The sequence below is a fragment of the Rhincodon typus genome, chromosome 3 (assembly GCF_021869965.1).
Source record: "Rhincodon typus isolate 14 chromosome 3, sRhiTyp1.1, whole genome shotgun sequence".
In the NCBI taxonomy this organism is placed as follows: Eukaryota; Metazoa; Chordata; class Chondrichthyes; order Orectolobiformes; family Rhincodontidae; genus Rhincodon; species Rhincodon typus.
In genome coordinates, this window is record NC_063334.1 from 97221278 (window position 1) to 97245413 (window position 24136).

The window sequence follows — 24136 nt, forward strand, 5'->3', positions numbered from 1 at the left end:
AACTAATTCTCTTCATCTTATTGGAATTCTTCTTTCTTCAGATTAAGTAGCATCATCTAATCCTTTTCAATTATATTAAAGTTAATTCTGCTTGGTCAACAGGTTCCTTGGTGTTCCCCATACAATATACTTTGCTTCCTCGATTCAGCTGACTCTGTTCTTGCATTAAGGCCATGAGCTTTCAAAGAGAACTTTTTTTGTTTAATGTGAAGGGCAATAAATACTGGCCTATCTCAAACACTGTCAAAAGACAGCCTGACCCACAGTGTTTCCAGCATTTTTCCAATTTCTATTGAAATTGTTGAGCTTCAAAAACATCTACTACCAAACTACCAAGCTTTTGCTTTTGGACTTTAGAAGTAGCTCAATAACTACTTAGCAAGCATTATAAAAATAAAATCATTGGATTTGAAATGTTAACTCCGTTTTGTCTCTGTAGATGTTGCCAGACCAGCTGTGATTCTCCAGCAATTTCTGTTTTTGACTAAGAGTGAGGACATGATCAAATTTTATTTATTTTCTTCATTTAATTTCAACAGTGCATCTTTATAAATTGTCAGGTTATACATAACCTAAACCATTTCTTAAAAAAGCATAGAGGAAATATAGCATGGAGATATCAAAATAAGGTATAGCTCAATATTAGTCATGTAGCAAATTTAGGCTTTTGATTTTGGCAAGATAAAAAGTTAACAGACATCATAACATTTTCACCACTGACTGGATACAACATTTAAAAAGTTCCAAGAGAAGGAAACAATAAAGTTCATTTTTAAAATAGAATTTTAGAACTTTATTGCATAGTCCTTCCAAATGACATTTAAAGAAAAATCAAAACATTCATTCTTGTTCCAAAACAAAAAATTCTATAAAACCTCTGTTGATCAAATTTAATTTCAAGTTATGCTAGTTTGTATTTAAAGTACAAAAGATGCATCCTAGTTTTCTTTTTCCAAGAGAAGCTTCATTTGATCAGATGAACTTTGTTACCCTCTGTATTCATAATCACAGTGGCCAACAAACAGTGGTTCAGCTGGTATCCCACGTCTGCAACAAAGAGGGAGAAAGATCAGTTGCTTGTGCTAACACTGCAATTTATGAACAGCTTCAAAAGTAAAGTCTTTCAATCTGCTTTATAAGCAGATCCAATGCATCAGTATTATTACCAAATGCTGAAATACAAATTAGAACCACCTTGTTTACTGTGGATGTAGTGGGAATTGACAAGATGGCAATTTAAAAAAAAAAACTGAAGACAACTGTGCAATAAGAAATACTTGAATGAACAGTAAATTTTAAATCAGTTTTTACCGGACCATGCGGCAGCGATGTCTGGTTAGTCTCTTGTATGCATCACTTATATCTGTCGTAGCTTCGGTGCTCCAAAGACGCTCACCAACAGCACTTGCCCGAGGCCTTCAGGGAAAATAAATCAGTGATCAGTCTTCTCTCTAGTTTGAATATGTACAAAAATGCAAGAATTGAGAAGTTGGCCCCTCAAGCCTACCACATTAATGGATAGTATCCTGCCATTTGACTGTGACCTCTACTTTCCTGCCTGCCATACCACACAAAACTTGTATTCTTCAACAAAGTCTAACTGAGCCTTGAATGTATTCAATGATTCTGCCTCCACTGTTTTCTTGGGGGAGGGAGGTGGGAGGTGGGGGAGGATTCTACAGGTCAACAGCCCTCAAGAAAGTCTCCTTGTTCTACACTTGCCCAAACAGGAAAAACATCCTTTCAGCGTCCACTATGTCAAGTCAATTTAGGATCATGCATGTTTCAATAAGATCACGTCTCATTCTTCTGAACCTCAAATGGGTATATGTCCAACTTACAAGATAAATCATTTCAGCTCAGAAAATCAGCTGAAAAAAAACCTGCTCAATTGTTAGAGACCAAAAATCATATGCATTTTAACCAATGCTAAAGCTGCAGTAAAACTTCTCTTGTAAATTCTGTTCCCTTTGCTACAGACATACTATTTGCCTTTCTAATCAATTGCTGTGCCTGCACACTATTTTCTGTGGTTCATGAACCAGGACAACCAGGTTCCTCTACAATGTCAACTTCTGCAGTTTTTCCTCAAGTTAATAGTATAGTGTTTTTCTGTTCTTCTTGCCCAAGTGGAACAAGTTCATATTTGCCTCCTCTTTGCTCCCTGTCTGGTAGCTCATCAACCAACATGAGCTCTTGTAGGAGCAAATTATTGCAGATGCTGGAATCTGTACTGAAAAACAAACAAGCAAAAAAAAAAAAAAAAAAAAAAAAAAAAAACTAACATTGAGTCCAGATGACTCTTCATTACACCCATCATTTTGTGCAGTAACATTTGATGTAGCACTTTGTTGGATGCCTTTTGGAAATCCAAGTACACCAGATCACAAGTTCCCCTTTATTCATGTCGCTCTTCAAAAGAATTGCAATAAACTTAGTCTAACCAGCAATTTCCCTTTCACAAAGTGATGTCAATTCTCCTAAGTATTATGACTTTTAAAAACCATTCTGCTTTTACCTCTGTAGTTTTCAGCTTTGATTCCTTGAGGTGAATTAAATCACTTACATCTGCCAGCACCATTCCAGAATCTCCAGAATTTGGGAAGATCAAAACCAATGCATTGATGTCTACATGCACAACTGTAGAAAAATGACCCTAGGACCATCCACCCCAAGAGACTGATCAGCAGTTACTGGTTATAATATGTTTACATTGTTGGAGAAAATTATCACCAGGAAAAAGAGCCCCAGGTGCTAAACCCAACTCCTTGAAATGAGATAGCAAGATCTGCAGAAGCTGGAGTCAGGAGATAAGTGTGGAGTTGGAAAAACATGGCAGGCCAGGCAGCATTAGAGGAACAGGAAAGCTAACGTTTCAGGTTGGGACCCTTCTTCAGAAATGGGGAGGGGGGGGAAGAAAGGAAGGGTCGCAGTGGGAGACTGTATCCGTTGCTCCCAGTGTGGCCTCCTCTACATTGGTGAGACCAAGCGCAGACTTGGGGACTGTTTTGTGCAGCATCTATGCTCAGTATGTGATAAAATCAATAACACCTTCTGGTCACCAGCTATTTTAACTCCCCTTCCAGTCCCTTGACATGTCCAACGTGGGCCTCCTCCAGCACCATAATGTTGCCAGACACAAACTGGAGGAGCAACACCTCATTCCACCTCAGGAGCCTACAGCCCGATGGCCTGAACATAGAATTCACCAGTTTTAAAATCTCCCCAGCCCTGCCCTTGTCCCATGTCCAACCCTCCCTCTCATCCCTGCCTCCTCGACCTGGCACAACCTGTCCATCTTCTTCCCACCTATCCGCCCCACCCTTACTACCAGCCAATCCCCACTACCCACATCCACCTATCGCCATCCTCCCCGCCTCTATTTCCCAGCTCCCTTCCCCCTCCCCATTTCTGAAAAAGAGCCCCAACCTGAAACATTAACTTTCCTACTCTTCTGATGCTGCCTGACCTGCTGTGTTTCTCCAGCTCCACACTGTTGTCTGACTCCAGCATCTGCAGTTCTTACTATCTCCTGAACAAACTGATGGTGCACCATGTTCTGCCTGGAATATTTAGATCAGACCCTTGGATTACCCTATAACCACATCTGATATGGCCATCAGATTATACTTCTGTGTACTTGTGTTACAAAATGTTGCATCAATTCAGATACAGAGCCTTTAAGTTTTTTTTTTAAAAAAATAACTCATTTGTCAGACATGGGCATCTCTGGCTGGCCAGCATTTATTGCTGGTTACTAGTTGCCCTTGGAGAATGTGATAGAGTTATTTTCTTGAACTGCTGCAGTCCACATTCTGTACGTTGTCCCAGTGCTCTTAGGGAGGGAATTGTGACTCATCATTCTTGAAAATTTTGTTATTTGCTAGTGCACGCCAAGTTCATATGCTCCATCATACTCTATTCATTATATATCTGCCATGCTCTTTTCTATCCTCACCCTTTTTAATTTGATCACATGACAATTGGTAGCTCAGTTGGAGGATTCATATTTTTCTTTAAATCCTTCTTTGGATCAAATCATGGGGAATAGAATAAAAAAGTGTATTTAAAACTGCATGTCAGATAATTATGAATGAGACAAACATAAAATTTTCCAGAAATGAATCCAAGTTGGAAATCTTAAGCTTTCAGCAACTAACAAAACTCCACTTTACTCTGGGAGGATTTGTTCGCTTATTCCAGACTCAGTACTACATTAAAAAACAGCAAGTCAAAAACAAAATCTCTTTGAAGCTCCTTAATCTTCAAGATACTTGTAATAGGTTTCTATCTTGCAGACTTGCTGGGTGGGGGGTGGGAAAGAAATGAAAGGAGAAACAGAAGGGAAGCATGGGAACAGAAATGTTAATAGGGAATCTGGTGTTTTACATGGCAAGTAAAAAGCCTGCATTCTGAATACACCACATTTCAAAACATTAATGTCCTCTCAGTCAAGGAGATGTGGCAAAACTTGCACATATTCAGACTATGCCCCCAGAAACAACCAATTTTAATCAAAATGACATATTATAATGGCCAGAACCGATTTCCCATCAGAATCATACTACAGAGTCATACAAGATCTGTAGGAGGGATTTTGAGATGCCAGGAATTTCACAACCAGCAACAATATGCAACTTCTAAATCCTATTTTCTCCAGAAGAGTAAGTTAATCATCAGTAGTTTATCAATTCCACCTAGCAAAATGTGAACTGGCAAAGTGCCAAAAAAATCTTATTCTACAGGCATTTTGTTGTCCATTACCAACTATTGTGGAGAAAAACCTAATGAAAATCTGAACAGTGTAATAAAATCATAACTAAATCTATTGGTGAACTGTATTGTATTGTGAAAGGTTTTAAAAATTACAAAAAGTTGACTTCAACTCTGGATTGGAGGAAACTATAGTAGCGGCAGAAAGTTTTGATACCATAATCGTGAGGCAAGATTGGTTGCATCCACGTATTCACCCCAGAGACAAGCCTCTCCACCAATTACCAACCTCTTCTGTGCTGCAGTTCCTGCAATTTTTAAAAACAAGGGAAGATTACAAAAGAGACAATCACCAAGAAAAAAAAAGTCTGATTCAATTATTCAAGCAATTAAGTAGACCTTTAGAATGGGTTGGCAGAACAATTACCATAAACCATTTTGTGGAACAAATCAAACTATTCAACATCTTTAGAATACTAAATGGATACCAAAACTAAATATTTCACATTAGTAGTATTTGCAGTAAAAAAGAAGTTGGGAAAAAAAAAATCATGCAGCATCAACGCAGTGGAAAAAAAAAGTTAACATCTCAGTTAGGTCAACTGTTTTTTCCATAGATGCTGTCCAAACACGTATGCAACATTTTTAACTGACTCAAAAATATATAGTGCTAGTTGTAGACTCATTATATAAAAAAAAAGTACCAATATTTATAGAATTTTTCTTCTTTTTTTTTAAAAAATCCAACATACCACAAAACAAAATACAAAGATGAAATTCACTGACCTAATCAAAAAACTTAAAAAAAAAAAACTTACCATAGGTTTATGGATTTAAATGGTAAAAGGTGGAAGTATGAGAAATTGAAATCAAAGTTTTCCAAAATGTTCCATAATTTTTTTTAATGAATATGCAACATGTGTCAATTATGATAGCCATGCAAATAAAACAAATGATTTTGCCTCTGAATATTACAGAAAGAATACAATAAAAGAGACTGTACAATGAATACTTCAATAATCAAATGTTACATCATGTTGCAGAGTGCAGACTTCCATAATTTACAGAAGTGTCAACTGCATTTTGTACCAAATAAATCATGCATTGTTGGATAGAGTTCATTAAACTCTACAAATCACTGACATAGTATTGGAGTTTTATGAAGCAGGGGTTTGGACTGCCTCAGTTTATTCATTCTATATGTGGAATGATTTTTTCCCCCCTCAATTCTATTGCATTTACTTTTTGCATGGTTGCTGCAAGAGATAGCGGCAATAAGCAGGTGAGATTCAAGTGTTTTCTATCCAACTCCAGACACTTTTCTGCCACCCAACAAGGGAATACCTATTCAGTTGTTTACTTGCTTCAAGGAGTAAATGTTACTGAATATTGAGCTTCTCAACATGCTCTTTGGCCAGTTTGGCATTCCAAAAAAAGAAAGCAAGCTTGGCTGAATTTAGTTTGGTAAAAGGTTACATAGTCAACATCTCAAAACGCCACAGGCAAATTATTTAAGTTAGGTGGTAGTAAAAGGTGAAAGTTGTGGGGAAATGTGGAAACAGATTTACAAAAATGGTGGCAGTATGCATTTTTTGGAAAATGGTAAATCCTCCAAATGGAAAAAAAAATTAAAACCCAAAAGTCAAGCACTTAAATGCTGGTTCTATGTTATTGATTCAAATTTAAAAAAATGCAAAAGAAAAGAAATTCTCTTGCATACTCTGCATCGTTTTAAACCAAACATGAACCCCATCCCCACAGAAGACTGCCACTTTTACCTTGGCTCATCTGAAGTCAAAACTCACATCCATACTTTAGACACCTCTACATTCAAATATTTTAGTGGTTATACGTTAGTCATACATTCTTCACAGCTCACTCAAACCTCCACATTTCACAACTCGACTGCATCAAGTCCTGCTTACCCACACCCTTTTCCTTGCTGATGTGGGATATGGAGTCAATGCCTGAAATGTAAAATTCTCAATTGTGATACTTAAATTCCTTCACAACTTGTCCTTTCCACCTGAAACTTCTTCTGTACCTATTCTAAAGTTTCATCAGACATCCATTTGAAAGAAATGATGAGCCAAGGCCTTACAGAAAGTTGCATGTTGTAATCCACTGTTCTACAAATATAGAATTTCACTTGAGGTAATTGCTTCCTAGTAGTGTTAATGAACCTGGAGAGATCTGTGCATTGCAATATTAGAATAGCATGCTTTCTTCACTGGCTTTCCTACTTTACACTGGATATGTATAAAGAGAGAGAGAACCTGTCATGCTGGCATAGGATTAGTGGGGAAAGACTGAGGAAGTTAAGAACTTCTCAAAATACAAGATGTATTTTGATTTCAGACCTCTAACTGGTTTGGAATCTATTCTCAGTATCTATTGTTCTCATATCTCAAAATGTTCCAATATTTAGACTTAATGCTTGGAAACACCTTCCCAAGCCTTACCACCAGCCCCTCTACAGTAAGCAAGCTTTTGGCTACTCTGGGCTTGATACAAAAGTCCTTTTGTCTGACACCATGGACTTTGTGTAATATTTCAGACATGAGCAATGCATTATAAAAGTAAGAACTGTTGCTTGGATGAATATGAAATTAAGTAGTAATATTGAATTAGCATGGATAATGAGGGACACCTTCAGGAGAAGAAAAGCCCTCTGTTGAAGACAGTCTAAACAACATGCTTCCCACCCCAGTACATATATTAATGGTCAAGTAAAACGGGAGAGATACAACAAATATTTCTGATGCTGAAACAAAGAGAACAACAACACTTATTGGAGGTGGCATTCTACGATTCATGGTAACCTATTGCTCACGATGACCAAGGATTGATATTTTTCCACTAGAGTGGAAGTGAATCTCATGGGGAAGATGGTTGTAATTTCTTGCTGCTTACACTTACAAAATTGAAAGATGAAACAAGACGAGTATGTGGAGGGAGAAAGAAAGAGGTGCTGAAAGTTTGAGATGAGATAGATGGAATGGGAATGTGAAAAACAGATCGATTGGATATCATATGGAAAAGGGAAGGCACTGGCAAGTAATGCAGAACTTCAAGGAATCAAAAATTTCTCCAAAGAGCAAGCAAAAACACAAGTTGAATGGTTATTTGAAATGCATGGTTAGAAAATGAACTGTTGAGTGTTTCTCTGCAGTTTCATTTCCCACCAAACAACTTAAATAAAATAGCTGGAAACTTCTCAAAGGGCAACAGTTTCTCTCCTCTGCTCACTTAACCCAATTGAGTCACCACTGGTTTAAGAAAATATTACTGGCCGCCTTAAATCATTATTTTCACTAAGATATTCTATGTCCTAATCATCTTTAAAAAACCTGTGTAGTTTGAAGCTCAATAACAGTTGGCTAAAACATTTAATGTAGGAAGAGTACAGATAAAATGTTCTTGTAGGTGGACAGTTGTAACAACACACCATTGAAGTTGTATGGTTCCACTGCATATATCTTCCGCCAGTCTTGGCCATATGAAATGACATTCAGGTACCATGGAGAGGACAGAAGAGCATGAAACTTAGCAAGTGTTACAGCTGCCATTTGCTGCTGGTAGCCACCTTTCCACACATGGATAATGGTGTCCGGCTTCAACTACAAACCAAAAAAGTGCAAAGACAAGAAACCCAACATCACAATTTCAGTCTGAGTTCTAACTTGAAATATCGTTATACAAGATCTTAGAAATATAGGATGTGGACTAAAACACTTGTTAAATACACTACTACTCCCTAAATCGCTTCACTTCAGTAGGTAAAATTAAGTCAGACATGCAAACAGCAGGTAATGTAGAGTCCAATAAAAAGCATCCAACTAAATTACATCATGAATTGGCTCAAAGTAGCTCAACCAGGAAACAGCAAGGTTTCACTATAAAAGCAGAACAGTTGAAGGAAATCATAAGCAGAGATTTAGTGTTCCGAAACATACACCAGTATAGAAGGTACCACAGATTTGTGATCATTTAAAATTTTTACTGCTTCAGGCCATGGTAAAAAAATTTAATCTGCAGGTGATCATCAGAAAAGGTGCAACACAAATGCAAGGAACATGGTATTAACGGAATGATAAAGGAAGTTAAACTTATCAAGTAAACTTATTTTTCATTAAAGTATATATTTAATAATTAAAATGAGGAATTTTGGATTCAGCAGTGTGTAATTAGGGAGGGACAAAATATTCTACAGCATTATCATTCCTAATTTTAGTAAGTGAAAAGTAACCAACCGTTGAAATGGAGAGGCTCAACTTGATGGTACTTTTGCCAGTCCTGTCCATAGGAAATGTAATCTAAGTACCAGGGTGCTGCAAGAATGGTTGTGAACCCAGCTAGTGTTACTTTAGATAACTCTGCTTTCATATTTTTCTCCATCCACACTTCAACTATAGTGTCTGGCTTAATCTGCAAAAGTAAGTACATTTAAAATTTGTGGCCAACTATAATTAGCATGCAAGTACTTTCATCTAAATAAAAGGTTTACCATTGAAGACAAATCTGTGTGCTAAGTACAAATTATCAGGTGAAAATTTAATCCCTTCAATTTAAATTTGCCCCAAAATCTATTGATTGAATTGATTAGCAAGGCAGCCACAGTAAAAGCAGTAGTCTAGTACTCTGCTGTTTTATTGTACATGCAATTTAAATGTTAAAAAAATTTGAATATTAATGTAAAATTTGCACTATACAGAGCAATTAACTGGACTACTGGTCACATTTAGGCTAGCTTCAAGAACAGATTTTACCCTGAACAGGACAAACTAAACTGCATCAACATCCAACTGCAGGACTGTTGAAGAGGCTCTTAAAATAAAAGCAACCAAGTTAATAATGGCACAACATATAATGATAGAATGGTTACAGACTAGAGGGAGATCATTTGGTCTATCACCTCATCAAGAGCAATTCAGCGAGGCCCACTATCTGCATTTTCCTCACAAATGTGCAAACATTTACACTGGCAGATGTTTATTGGATTTGGATAGCCACAGTTCAGTCAGTCAGCCTTTATTAGCATTGCAGGCAGTGCAATCCATTTCAGAACCACTTGCTGTTTAAAAATAATGTCCTTTATATCAGCTTTGAAGGTGCCTGGCAAATGAACTAATCTGTGCCTTCTGACTCCAACTTCTAACGGAGGTGCTTCCCTCTACCAGCTTATATTAGATCCATCATGATTAAGAGTTACTTAAGGGAGGACAATCCCAGTTTCCCCAACACACAACTGAAGTGTCATTGCTAGAACTACTCAAATCTTTCTTTCCTGCTTAGCACTACTTCCAGGTGACACCATGCAAATCGATATTTTGAAGTTTCAAACGGAACTAACAAAATGAAGTGGGGGGGGGGGGGGGGGGCAAAACTGAGGAAGACAGCAGACAGCACGAGCAGAGAGGGTGAGGTGGGGAACAGAAGAGAAAGAAAGATACATTTTCCTCAGAGGGTCTTTTTCTCGAAAGGCAGTAGAAGTAGAGTTATTAACATTTTTAAAAGGCACAGCCAGATAAATTCTTGACGAGCAATGAGCTGACTGTTTATTGTGGTGTGCGTGGGAATAATCAGATCCATGATCTTACTGAATGGCAGAACTGTTTCAAAGGGCCACATACTTAATTTGTATGTTAGTCAATTTCAAGAAATCAGAAAGAAGTACCTGCAAGTCCAGTTGTATATTAATTGTCCTCTCAAACCCTGGAAGAATTCTTCACGTTTCAAGGCACCCCCTCCTATTATTCTAAACTCCAAAGAATATAGGCTAAGCTTCCTTATAGGTTCAGTCTTTCCTGAGATGCAAAATTGTGCTATGTTGCACTCCTTCTACAGCAAATATATCTTTATGTAAGCAGATCAAAATAACTGCAAATACTAAATCCTAGATTCAGTTTCATTAAGGCTTTATATAATTGGCAGCAAGATTTCTTTATTCCTGTGTGCAAATCCTCTTGCAATAAAATGCCAACATGCTATTTACCTGCTAACTGCTCACTGTGCCTGCATTTTTAGTGAGCAATGGGCAAGGACACACAGGTCCATTGGTAAGTTTTGATGTGCCAATTTCACCCACACACCCACTCTCCAAATTTCCCTTGAAGTCTCTTTGCACCCTACTCAACTCATTCCCACCTAGGGTTGTGCAAACTTGAAGTATTCTGAATGGAGCTGGGGCCCAAGCACTGATTCCTTCAGTATCACACTATTTACAGTTCCAAACTGAGAAAGATCCTCTTTATTCCTTTAAAATTTGTTAATGGATCCTTAATCCATAATAATGTATTCCCCATCCCATATTTTACTAATCACATTTTGCTTACCAAATTCTTGTGCAGAACTCAAATGGAGGCTTTCTAAAAATTCAATTACAGCACATCCACTTTACATGCTAAGAAACTCCAACAGATTTGTCAAACATGATTTCCATTTCATAAATCCATGCTGATTTAGTCCAATCCTACCATACCTTTCCAAGTGTCTGCCTATAACATTTATAATAGATTTCAGAATTTATTTTACTAATGCCAAGCTAGCTGATTTGTAGTTCAGTTTTCTCTCTCCCTCCCTCCTTTGTTAAATAGTAGTGTTACAATTGTTAATCTCCAATTTGCAAGAGCCATTTCTAGCATCAATAGAATTTTGAAAGATGATTATCACCATCATATCCACTTTCTATATAGTCACATCTTTCAAAACTCTGGGAGACAGATCCAACAATCAACTTTCAGTTTCATTTTCTTCCCCTCCAGTAGTACATTTTCACTAGTTTCCTCAGTTAAAACTTAAATCCATTAAAAAATTAAAAGTGCTAAAAAGGTATGGTTAAATGTGGTGAAGCCTATGGACTTCGTCTCTTAGCACTGACAAGGCCAAAGCCTTTTCTGGTATGGGGTCAAAAGGTGAAGGGACCGATTGAACCAAGACAGTCAAAATTGTGAAGGGGTGATTTTGATCAAGGGAATGAGGGAGAAAGCACTCCCTCTCATAGGTGGGTCGGTCACCAGAGGGGTCATGGACTAAACAAAACTGGCTGGACAGGAGAGGGACATCTATTTTTTGATGCAGTCAAAACAGGTTCAGCAGGAACTTAAACATTCCTTTTCTTACCAACACAGATTTGATGTGTGGAAGGGCCTTGTGTTGTATAACTATGACTCTAACGACACTTCCATAACAAAATAAAAATTCAACTGAAACTTGGATGATTCATTGTCTTTGGCTAACTGATGCAAATTAACAGGAAAATGATACACTACCATAACAACATGTATGGAATTTGATAGATGTGCATAAACTCACTATCTGCATGTATAGACCTCATGCATGGTTGGGAATTCAAGAGGTACCATATTATCTCTGAAGCAAAAGGTTGCTGAGGAATCTTTAAAATAATATAATTAAGAACTCATGTTATGTTTAAGAATACAAATATTTAGTTTAATTAAGTTGCTTAACTATGTTTTTCTGAGAAATTAATACCATGAATCGTTATGAATAAAGCAAGATCAAGAAGCTACAAGCAGGCCATGCATTACCAAGTGCAACAGCAGAAGCTGAAAAGACAAAGACACAGAACATGAAATATCAAAGCTCAAAGCCCAAAGCTCAATTATTTCAATTTCTGGAAGTAATTACCACGAAACAGGTTGTAAAATTTAACATTCTACCTACAACTGCTCTTTTAAGTTCCATTATTCAGACTAGTACAGTTCCACCACTGAGTCAATGCTTTAGATACTGGAAACATCAGTCATTCTGCCTTGCTTCTGGGTTTTTCAAATAAATACAGACTAAGCTGACTATATATACATACCTGCACTCCATTATCGAAGACTTCCTGCCAGACCATGTAGCCTTTCATATGACTTGTTACAATATCCAGAACACTGGAAGTAAATGTACACAAAATTCAGTATATTGATATGCAAAAAAAAAAAAACTAAAGTCATCAACAGGTGCTTGTGTATTTACAATATTGATTTCAGGAAACATTTGCACAACTTTGCCTTTTGGATTACAAATAGTCAGGTTCCTTATATCACTTCTGGGAAATGTGAAGTTAAAAACTTGGTTTGTTTAAAACTACATTAATACTCTAAAATAAACACTGATGAAATGGCAATCACATCATAAATTGTACAGCCATTTCAGGCAAAAAGTAGAAAAACTAAACTCACCTAAAAATTGCTGTCTCCAAAATATAACTCATTTATCCTGCCTCAACATTGAAACATATTGAATGGTGTAAAGCTGCAGCAGGTACAAATGAAACTTGCCAAAGAAGCTCAGGTCTTACTTGGAAGAAGTAAGATTTCAACATGATTAAAATGTGCAAGTGATTCTAGTCAACATCTGACACTGGAAGTTATATATTACAAGTCTGGAGTCACAGTCCTTCAGGTGTTAGTTCATAACTTTCCAACAATTCAATTTATACACATTTGCAAATAACTACTGTTGTCCCTTTCACACAATCTTTTCTTGAATTTGGTTTGTCATTGAATTCACCCACTCAAATCTATATTGAGTCTCAATCCTTTAAAGGTGATCAGTTAAGACACACCACTACTTGGCCACTTCAGATGGAGCCCAAGTTTGTTTCAAATCAAGTTTCAATAGTATGCTTGCATCTTAGCTATTTTCCATGCAAACAGAAATGGAAAATCCTGAGCATGCAAGGTCGGCAGGTCAAATGAATAGCAGATGAAGTTAGATGTCCTTCTACAGCAAATTATAGCCCAATATTCTCTTTTGATGCAAAATTTCCTACAACATAAATTTAAGTTACTAAATGCAACAATTATTTTAGATTCCACATCTTTAGAACAGTGTGATTTTAAGTGTAAAAGAAATAATGTACATAAACTGAAGAAGTCAGTGGGCAGAATATCAGATGCAATTAAATACATTTGGATATAAAGATGATAGATGGGAGTAAAATCCAAAACCCAAAAAGGAAATAGTGGTCAATATTTAAGGGTCCACTTGCAATAGTATTTAAAAAGTGACTTGCTATTTCAAATCACCCAAAAATGAGTTTCTAGGCTTCATAGAACAGAAAAAAAAAAAAGGAAGCACTACTGCAAAACTAAGTACTGGTGAAGTAATATTTGGAAGTTTTAGTTTTGGTATGACATGTCAGGATTTACTGATCTTAACTGCCTAGAAATGATGAGCTAGGTCTGGGATGAAGAAACACCTAGTCACAGCATTGCAATATATTGTAAACTACCAAGATTACACCAGAGCTTTCCTTTCAAATGTTGTTGCCTCCTATTTAGCCACTTAATTTCAAAAGCTCCACTTCAGTTTGATATTGCCTGTATTCAACAGCCAAGAACCCTCAAACTCCTTTCACATTTATAACCTCATAACCAAGTTGATAACTAATATTTTACTAAAATTCTAACCAACACATCCTACTTCCATGCTCATCCAGTCTTGATACATTTTCTAAAATTAAAGCACCAAAAACTGTTTGAAAAGCTTTGAGTAAACTAGTGTTATATCCACCAATACCCAAAGATCCAGTTAAAATCTTTAAAGTAATGAAGGAAGGGAACTGAAAGGACAGATAAAAGGTCAACTCTTTCTGCAGTTGAGAAATCAAGAACAAATCCTACAACTCAAACAAAGCAGGGAAAAAAAGTTTCAAAGAATGTGAAATGTAGAATGAATTGAGGGATTTCCACATGGGAAAAACAGTACTTGGGAAGTATCAAAACAGGATGAGAGCAAGATCAAAAAAAAGTAAGTTTGCTTTCTTTAAAAGAAAAGCACCTTGGTCAAAAAAGCTTGGCCTGGATAGGCTCCTCCTATAGTTTGAGATACGTGGCAAATAACCAGAAGTATTACAAAGTATAAGTAGATCACAATTCAGTTAGCAAGATTAAAATCAGAAAAGTAGATAGTTTGCATTGTTTGTAGCAAGAGCCTGTTCACAAATGTAATAGAATGTACACATCCTAATGTATACTAAATGAAATTTTTATTTTCTGTATGTTTTCAGAATTATCAAGTGCGATTTGCAGCATTTTACAAAAGGTTGGAATGTGAACCTGGAGAAAATGGACTTCCACAGGACTAGGAGGTTCTGGAGAAGGATGAAGAACAATTCAAGAACAAAAGCAAAGACAAAGACAAAGGCATTCTTAGGATTGTGCAGAAGGAAAGATCAGCGAATAGTGGAGATAAAGGCAAAGAAAACAAAAGGACTGTCCATATTCTAATGGCATGAGAGGCTACTGAAAGGGGTGTTTGGAGGAAGGGGAGAGGGATGCAAATCAAAAGAATGGATGTTAGACAACTCCAAACTGGGAAAAAAAAAAAAAAAAAAAAAAAAAGTGTAAAGCTCCTATGAATACCCAAACAAGGAAAGCACAAGACAGCAAGCAGTGGCGAAAATGAGTACCATGAATACACGGCCTGTAATATCAAATATTACATATCTAAAGGCAAAGAATGTTTACTTTTGGATATAAAAAGATTCCAATTTTCTGTAATCACTTCCAAAGCCTTGCTTTTGCATGAACTCTGTAATAGCAGGATTGGATTGCCTGTAGGGAAAGAAATAAAAATAGAGGTAAAAGTCAGCAAGGCATTTAGCATACTTGATATGAATCAACTACACCTTAATACTGCAATATTGATACACAGCAAGCTTTGTTTAAACCGGCACCTTATCAACCAGCACTCTTGATAAACCAGCAACAATTATATACCTCAAATACAGTGTAATATGGTAGATTGCAGTAAGTAAAGTATAACAGTGATGTGTATGCCCCTGCATTAAGTTTCTAATACTTACTGTGTGCTTTTGCATGGATTTTGAAAGGGATGTCGATGTCATGAAGCCCTACTTGGTTAGGGTTTCCTGCGATTGCAAATACCTCTCGATTATCCAGAATATTTGATCAACCAGCATGCTCCTGGTCCCATAGGTGTTGTTTAATAAAATATTTGCTGTGCTGACATAGAAACATAGAATATAGGAGCAGGAGTACGCCTTTCGACCCCTTGAGGCTGATCTGCTATTTAGCATGATCATCCAACTCAATACCCTAAACCTGCACCAACCCCATATACCTCTCCTGGCTAAAGGGATCAAGGGATATCTAGCTGCTTCTTTAAAACAATGTTTTGACCTCGATTACTTTCTATGGTAGTGAATTCCACAGGCTCACCACTTAAGAAATTTCTCTTCATCTCAGTCCTACCATATTTGCCCCTTATCCCTAAACCACGATTCCTGGTTCTAGACATCCTCCACCATCAGGAACATCCTTCTGGCATCTAACGGGTCTAAGCTGTTAGAATTTTATAAGTTTGAGATCCACCCTCAATCTTCTAAACTCCAGGTCAATACAATCCCAATTAACACAATCTCTCCTCATGGCAGTCCTGCCATCCCACAAATCAAGTTGGCAAACTTTTGCTGCACTGTCAAGAAAATCCTTTCTGATAGAAGGGGACCAAAACTGCACACAATATTCCAGGTGTGGCCTCACTAATGCCCTGTATGTACTATAAAACAAATGGAGACTTGTACAATCCACCTGATCATGTTCAGCATGTCCTGCATACAAGGTGGAATGACATACAGGTTCAGAAGTATATAGGCACATATGCAATAGTATCAAATTCATCCAAACACCTTTCTGAAAAAGGTACCAGCAAAATACAATCTGATTTTGTTCAACAATTATGCAGAGACAGTAAACATAGAAAATAGATACAGAAGTAAGCCAGTCAGCCCTTCAAACCTACACCACCATTCAATATGATCATGGACCATCATGCAATTTCAGCATCCCATTCCTGCTTTCTTTCCATACCCCTTGATCTCTTTAGCGGTAAGGGCCACGTCCAACTCCCTCGAATATATCTGATGAACTGGCCCCAACAGCTTTGTGATAGAAAATTCCACAGATTCACAAGTCTCGAAGAAATTCTTCCTCATCTCAATCCCGAATGGCTTACCCTTTATTCTTAGGCTGTGATCCCTAGTTCTGGACTTCCCAACATTGGGAATATTCTTCCTGCATCTAGTTTGTCCAGTCCCATCAGGATTTTGTATGTTTGAGATTCTGCAACCTCCCCCACCCAATTCTAAATTCCAGTGAATATAAGCCCAGTTGAAGCAGTCAGTCATTCATACATCAATTCTGCCATCTCAGGAATCAGTCTGGTGAACCTTCACTGGACTCTCAATAGCAAGAATGTCCTTCCTCAGACTACACAGCCAAAACTGGAAACATTACTCAAGGTGTGGCCTCACCAAGGCTCTGTATAACTGCAGCAAAACATCCCTACTCCTATACTCGAATCCTCTTACTACGAAGACCAGCATGCCATTAGTTTTCCTCATTGCTCCTGCAAGCCAACTTTCAGCAACTGTTGAACCATGACATCCAGGTCTCGTTCTACCTCATCTTTTCCTAAATGGCCACCATTCAGATAATAATTTGCCTTCCTGTTTTTACCAAAACTCAATTTATCCACATTATATTGCATTTGCCAAGTATTTGCCCACTCAGCCAGCCTACAGCCTCTTCACCAGCACATGCTACCACCCAGCTTAGTGTCATCCGCAAATTGAGATATTGCATTCAATTCCTTCGTCCAAATCATTAGTGTATATTGTGAATAGCTGGGGTCCCAGCACTGAACCTTACGGTACCCCACTCATCATTGTCTGCCACTCTGAAAAGGACCCATTTGTTCCAACTCTACTTCATGTCTGCCAACTAGTTCTCTATCCACGTCAATACATTTCCTCTGAAACCATAAGCTTTAAAAATTTTCCTTACTAATCTCATGTGGATCCTTGTCAAAAGCATTCTGAAAGTCCAGATATACAACATCTATTGATTCACCCTTGATAATTCAACTGGTCATATCCTCAAAACTTCCAGAAGATTTGTCAAGCATGATTTCCCTTTAGTGAATCCATGCGGACTTGGGATGATTCTGTCACCACGTTCCAAATGCTCAGTTATTACATCCCGAATAACTGACTCCAGCATTTTCCCCACCACTGATAACTAGCCTATAATTCCCCGTTTTCTCTCTCCCTCCTTCTTTACAAAGTGGGGTTACATTAACTACCGTCTAGTCCACTGGAACTCAGTCTACAGAATGCTGGAAAGTGATCAAAAAATGTGCACCATTTCCTACTAAGGATCTCCTTCAGTTCCTCCTTCATGCTTGACCCTCTGTCCCCTAACATTTCTGAAAGTTATTTGTGTCCTCCTTAGTGAAGGCAGATCTAAAATATTTGTTCAACTGGTTTGCGGTCTTTGTCGTCAATACGAATTCACCCGATTCTGACCATAAGGGACCTACATTTGTCTCGTGTTTTTCTCTTCACATTTTTATAGAAGCTTTTGCAGTCAGTTTAATGTTTTCCACAAGTTTCCTTTCATATTCCATTTTCCCCTTTCCAAATTAAATCTTTTGTTCCCCCTCAGCTGAATTTTAAAATTTCTCCCAGACCACAGGTTTGCTGCTTTTTCTGGCCAATTTATATGCCTCCTTTTTGGCTTTAAACACTGATTTCCAGTTTTACTCTTACACCAGACGGGGATGTACAATTGTTGAAGTTCATCCAAGTGTTCTTTCAATGTCTGCCATTGCCTATCTACTGTCAACCCCTTAAAAAATCTTTGGCCAGCTTATCCTAGCAATGCATGCCTTATACCAAAGTTAGCTTTCTTTAACTTCAGGACCCTATGGCTCATGCTGTCAAAGTTAGCTTTAAGTTCAGGACCCTAGTCTCAGATTTAACTGTCATTCTCCATCTTAATGGAGAATTCTACCTTATTACGGTCACTCTTTCCCAAAGGATCTTGCACCACAAGATTGCTAATTAATCCTCTCTCATTTCACAATACCCAGTCTAGGATGGCTTGCCCTCAAGTTGGTTTCTGGACATACAAGCAAGGAAATTTTCTCTGTTGCATTGCTACCAGTTTGGTTGGTCCAATCAATATGGGAGATTGAAGTTACCCATAATAACTACTGTACCCTTTACTGCATGCATCGCTCATTTCCCATTTGATGTCATTCCCAACCTCACAACTACTGTTTGGTGGTCTGTACACAACTCCCACGAACATGCTTTTTTCCTTTTGGTGTTCTGCAGCTCTACCCATGCAGATTTCACATTGTTCCTTACTATGGTCTTAAACTCCTCAACTAGCAATGCTACCCCACCCCCCTTCCTTTCAGTCCATCTTTCCTGAAAATTGAATAACCCTGGACATAGAGTTCCCATCTTGGTCACCCTGGATCCAGGTCTCCATGATACCAATTACAACCTACCCATTAACTGTCTGCAGAGTTAATTCATCCACCTCATTACAAATGCTCCTCAAATTGAGACAGAGCCTTCAGACTCAGATTTCTTGCCCTTTTAGAATTATGATTTTTGTCTTTGGATTCTCTGCCTTCCACTTTCACTTTCCCCCCTTCCCGTCTTTTGTTTTTGTCCCCACTTTACTTCCCTAAGTTCCTGCATTGGTTCCCATCCCGCTACCACATTCGTTCGAACCCTCCCACCAGCACTGGCAAACACTCCCCCCAAGACATTGGTTCCAGTCCTGCCCAGGTGCAGACTGTCTGGTTTGTACTGGTCCTTCCTCCCCCAAAACTGGTTATGATGCCCAGGAATTTGAATTCTCCCCTTGTGCACTGAGGTGTGGTTTTAGTTCCAGCTTTTTACTGGCAGCATGGTATCAGCTATTTAGTTCCAGCTTTTCAGTTTCTTCCGGCTGCTAGCCCACATTACTTCATGGATGTTTGGTATTGGGCTGAAAAAATCATCCTGTTTAAGAGGGGTAGTAATGCCATATTTATATACAATGTATTCACTGTGGGGAACAGGCTTACAAAGATCATTGATCAGGCCCCTCATCCCTTGTCCGTGCCAACCACAATGCCATTCTAAACTAATCCCATCTGCTTGCACATGGTCCATATTCCCTGCCTGTTCACATGTCTGTTTAATTGCTCTTAAAACATTGCTATTATATCCATTTCTACCACCTCCCCTGGCATCAAGTTCCAGGCACCTATCGCCCTCTATAAAAAAAATTTTCCCCTCTCACCTTAAACATATGCTCCCTAGTATTTGACATTTCCACTCTGGGGAAGAAAAGACTCCATCTATCCACCCTATTATTGCTTCTCAATTTTAGATACTTCTATCAGAGCATCAGAGGCTGAGGGACTACCTATCAGAAAAATCCAAGTTTGTCCAACCTCTCCTTATAGCTATTACACTCCAATCTAGGCAACATCCTGGTAAACCTCTTTTGCACCCTCTCCAAAGCCTCCACATCCTTCCTATAGTGTTGCGATCAGATCTGCACACAGTACTTCAAATGTGGCCTAATCAAAGTCGTATTCAGCTTCATAAGGGAGTTACAGCAAGATTTTAACTTATGATATTAGTGGACAGATACTGCTGGAACAAATTGGCCGTTATCTTGTAACTTTGTAGAAACACCCTTTGTAGTACTGTCACCAAGCTATTCAGCAGATAAATTCCAAATTCAAAAAATGTATTCTGCGCCGTCACTTTACTGAGAACTTCCTCCAAGAAATATTGACGTAACACTTTGAAGAGGTGGAGGTTGATTTCAGGTAGCTTGATCTTGTTTTAACTGTGAACTTGGAACAAATTTCTGGACAGGAGCACTATTGAAAAGTAAACTGCTGTGCGTTTTTGGTTCTTCATTAAGAGATACTGCCTTCCTTATTTCTGAAGGAGATTTATTAAACTATGTACCAGCAATGACTGGATACTAAGGCACAAATTTCAGGGAAAATAATTAACAAGTTTACATACCAACATGCAAAACTGACTTCATCACCTCCCAAATGGACATAAGCATCTGGAAACACCAAGCTGATCTCTTTAAAGAGTTGATTCAAAAATTCATACGTTGTATTTAAAGAAGGATTTATTGGTCCAAATGTTCCAGAAAGCTTCTCACCATTATAACATGGAGTAAGAAGGTTTTTTATGCCTAGATAAAAGTGAAAAGGAGGTTTCATTACTTCAGCAAAATCAGCACAATTGTTCATTTAAAATTATGCAATTATATTCTTCCTAATTGACAACAAAACTACCCTAATTTAAAAAGCTATTCACGTAAAGACAGCAGACTTTTGTTCTGTTGCCCAACATAGGCTTTAATTGAGAGAACTGAGGGCAAATCACTTGATACAGCTGGGAAACTGATTGAATGGCAGGTGACAAAATACATATAATGTATAAGTACCCAAATTGGTAGGATGTGAGCAGTGGTGTCACATGAGGGCTCATGTTAGGACCTCAATTGTTCACATTGACTTGGAGAATGGCATAGAATATCACTTATCCAAATTTGCTGTTGATACAACGTTAGGAAGCATTGTAGACAGTGTACATAATAGCACAAAGTTACAAAGCAACATTGATAAACTAGGCAAGTGGGAAAAACAGTGGCAAATGGAGTTCATTAGAAGCAAGTGAGAGGTTGTCCATTTTGGTCTGAAAAAGGATAGTTTGAGGTACTTTTTACGCCCAATGAGACTTGGGATTCGGGTGCATAGATCTTAAAGTGCCACAAACAGATGCAAAAAAAAAAAAAAAAAAAACACAAGAAAGCTAATGGAATGCTGGCCTTTATATCCAGAGAACCCGAGTACAAGGATGCACAAGTTGTGCTGCAATTACATAAAAACATGGTTAGGCACCATTTAGAGTACTGTGAGCAGATCAGGGTACCTCATTTTATGGAGGATATACTGGCCTTGGAAGGAGTACAATGTAGCTTTACAAGTACAATAACTTTAATACCCGAAGTCCAGGTAAATTGAGGAGAGGTCATACAAGTTAGTCCTGTTTTCTTTAAAATTTGGAAGCTTAAGAGATGATCTGATCAAAGTCTTCAAAATTATAACAGGAAAAAGACTGGGTAGACAAAGATAAACTATTGCCTTCAGTTGGAGACTCTAGAACAAGGGGCATAATCTAAGAAGTAGGACTAGACCGTTCAGGAGAGATGTCAGGAAGCATTTCTAAAACACAAAGGGAGGTAGAGGTTTTGAACTCTCTTCCACAAGTGGCAGTTGATGGTAGATCGATTTGTTAGTTTAAATCTGAGATAGATCATTTTTAAGCAAAAGTTAAGGGATATAAGCCAGAGGCAGATATATGGAGTTAGACAACAGATCAGCTATGATCTTGTTAAATGGCAAAACAGGCTCAAGAGGCTGAATAACCTACTCCTGTCCCTGTAGAAGTGTTCTAAGCAAGAGTATCAGATAAACATTTAGGTTAGGCCAGCATGGCTACATGTAGAGGACGGCACTGCCACTTGGCCTCAAATGTTATTAGTCAAACTACAATCTAGCCCTTTCTTCCTTCTGTCATGTTACACTTTCCTAGTAAAGCCTTACTATTGTTCAGACCAAGTATTAAGTGAAAGTCGATTATGACACCTGGGACACCTCAGAAAAAAAAAGTGAAAGGGCAACATTTTACTGTGTCACTTCACATTCCATTACGTTGACTTTAACCAATCCAGATTTTACATAGTAGTGTGCTTCCAAGTTAAATTTTCCTTTTTAAAATAAGTTAATAAACTGATAGTACTATTTGAAAAAGCAGTGAGGGCAGGTTTGTACAGTGACTTTGGGACCCGAATTTGGAAATTGAAGAGATCTTCTCTAGAACCTTAGATCCACCTTTTTTCTCCACCCATACCACTCCCAAGACAGCAATGAATTACAGTACACTTAGTATTCTTATGACAATGCTCAGACAACTAAAATCTCTTCTCCCTCTCTGGACCTGGCTTTAGAATTAGAGCACAAAGTAAGAATAGCTGTCAAGAAAACTGAGCACTGAAGAAGGCAGGGTGCTAAGCTCAGCTGCACCCCATACTCCTGGCTAAAAGAATTTGATCTTTGGATAGGTTTTATTTAACGTAAATACTTGTTTAAAATTATTTTCTTTTCATTATTACAAAATATCCAAAAATATTCTGATAAACCAATACCAAGTTTTATTTTAGACAAAGGCAAGTTTAAGTTTCTACAAGAATAGAGAAAAAGTCCAGATGCTGAACATTGATTACAAATGCATCTCCAGTACAAACAGGCTGTGATATTTAAAAGTTCCAAAAATGAAGATGAACTGCAAATAACTAGTACATTCACCAACATCCTTGGCTGCATTGCTTAGAAAAGCTCATATCTTGCCTTTCTAACTTTATTAGTTGACAAAACAAAGGACAAATTGCTTATTTAGGTAATAATCCACTCACCTTTCCAAGACTGTGTGTGCCCGGGGGTGTCAAACTCTGGGATGACCCGAATCCCTCTCTCACGAGCATACTCGATAACCATTTTTACATCTGCCAATGTATAAATGTGTGTGACTGGATGGTAAGCACCCTACAAAATATAAAGTGGGGTGGGGAATAGCAGATCAGTACTAAAACAGCAGAAAAAATATATCCCAGCTGACCAAGAATACCAACTAAAACAAAAAAGGGAGTTTTGATATATTTAATTCAGACTTTAAGAAAGGCAAAGCAGAGAGGGAGAGGGAAGACTGGGACAATATTCATTGGAATTTAAAAAGGAGGAGAGGATCTTATAGAAATGTAAAATTAAGGGAATAGATAAGATAGAAACAGGGAGGTTGTTTCCACTGGTAGGTGAAACTAGAACAAGGGGGCATTGCCTCAAAATAAAAGGGGAGCAGCAAACATGGATATGGAGTCAGATTCTGCTTCATAGAAAAGTGGAGAGATAGTAGATTACAGAGAAAAGACAAAGATTTAGAAACAAAAGTTGAGGTTAATGGTAGTTATCCGTTGCAAATAGTGAACTGGATTCAGATATTTCAATAGAAAGTGTCAAAAGAATAAGAGGCAAGACAAAGCTATAGATTCTAAAGAACAGCCAAGGGAATCACATGCAAAACTAGAAACTTTAAAATTTGTTTCAGGATATGACTGGAACATACAGGAAGCTAGAAGGATAAGACCAAGATATTTGCAACATGGAGGATGAGAATTCTTTTTTGTGTACTTGCTCTGCATTACGTCCTGTATCCAATGAGCAGAGTGATGTTTTCCCATGTTCAAATAAATCAAAGACAGGTACTTCCAACATGTTATTGCATGCACAACTGGTTTAAAAACATTATTGGCAAATCTGGATGGACCATATTAAGTACCATCAGGCTTTGCTCTAAGAGATCCAGTTGTGAAATAGCAAAGTGGTTCGACAGAAATAATCTCTAGCTTCTTGCCAACACTGCTGACTGTCTCCATAAACTCCTCTGCCCCTTTATTACAAAAAGAAAACACAAGTCAAGAGAGCTGATGGACTTTGACACCAAGAAAAT

The 24136-nt window shown here is 37.9% G+C and overlaps 1 protein-coding gene across 1 annotated transcript; it reads right to left on the minus strand.

Moving 5' to 3' along the window:
- Nucleotides 1-953: 953 nt before the first annotated feature.
- LOC109926873 (hexosaminidase B (beta polypeptide)) lies at nucleotides 954-23174 on the minus strand. The gene is made up of 8 exons (XM_048621195.1): nucleotides 23046-23174; nucleotides 20579-20759; nucleotides 15198-15284; nucleotides 12542-12614; nucleotides 8162-8333; nucleotides 4931-5021; nucleotides 1312-1416; nucleotides 954-1047 (listed from the first exon to the last, which is right to left on the minus strand). Exons 1-8 carry the CDS (start codon nucleotides 23125-23127, stop codon nucleotides 987-989), a joined length of 852 nt encoding a protein of 283 aa, XP_048477152.1. The 5' UTR covers nucleotides 23128-23174; the 3' UTR covers nucleotides 954-986.
- Nucleotides 23175-24136: the final 962 nt, after the last annotated feature.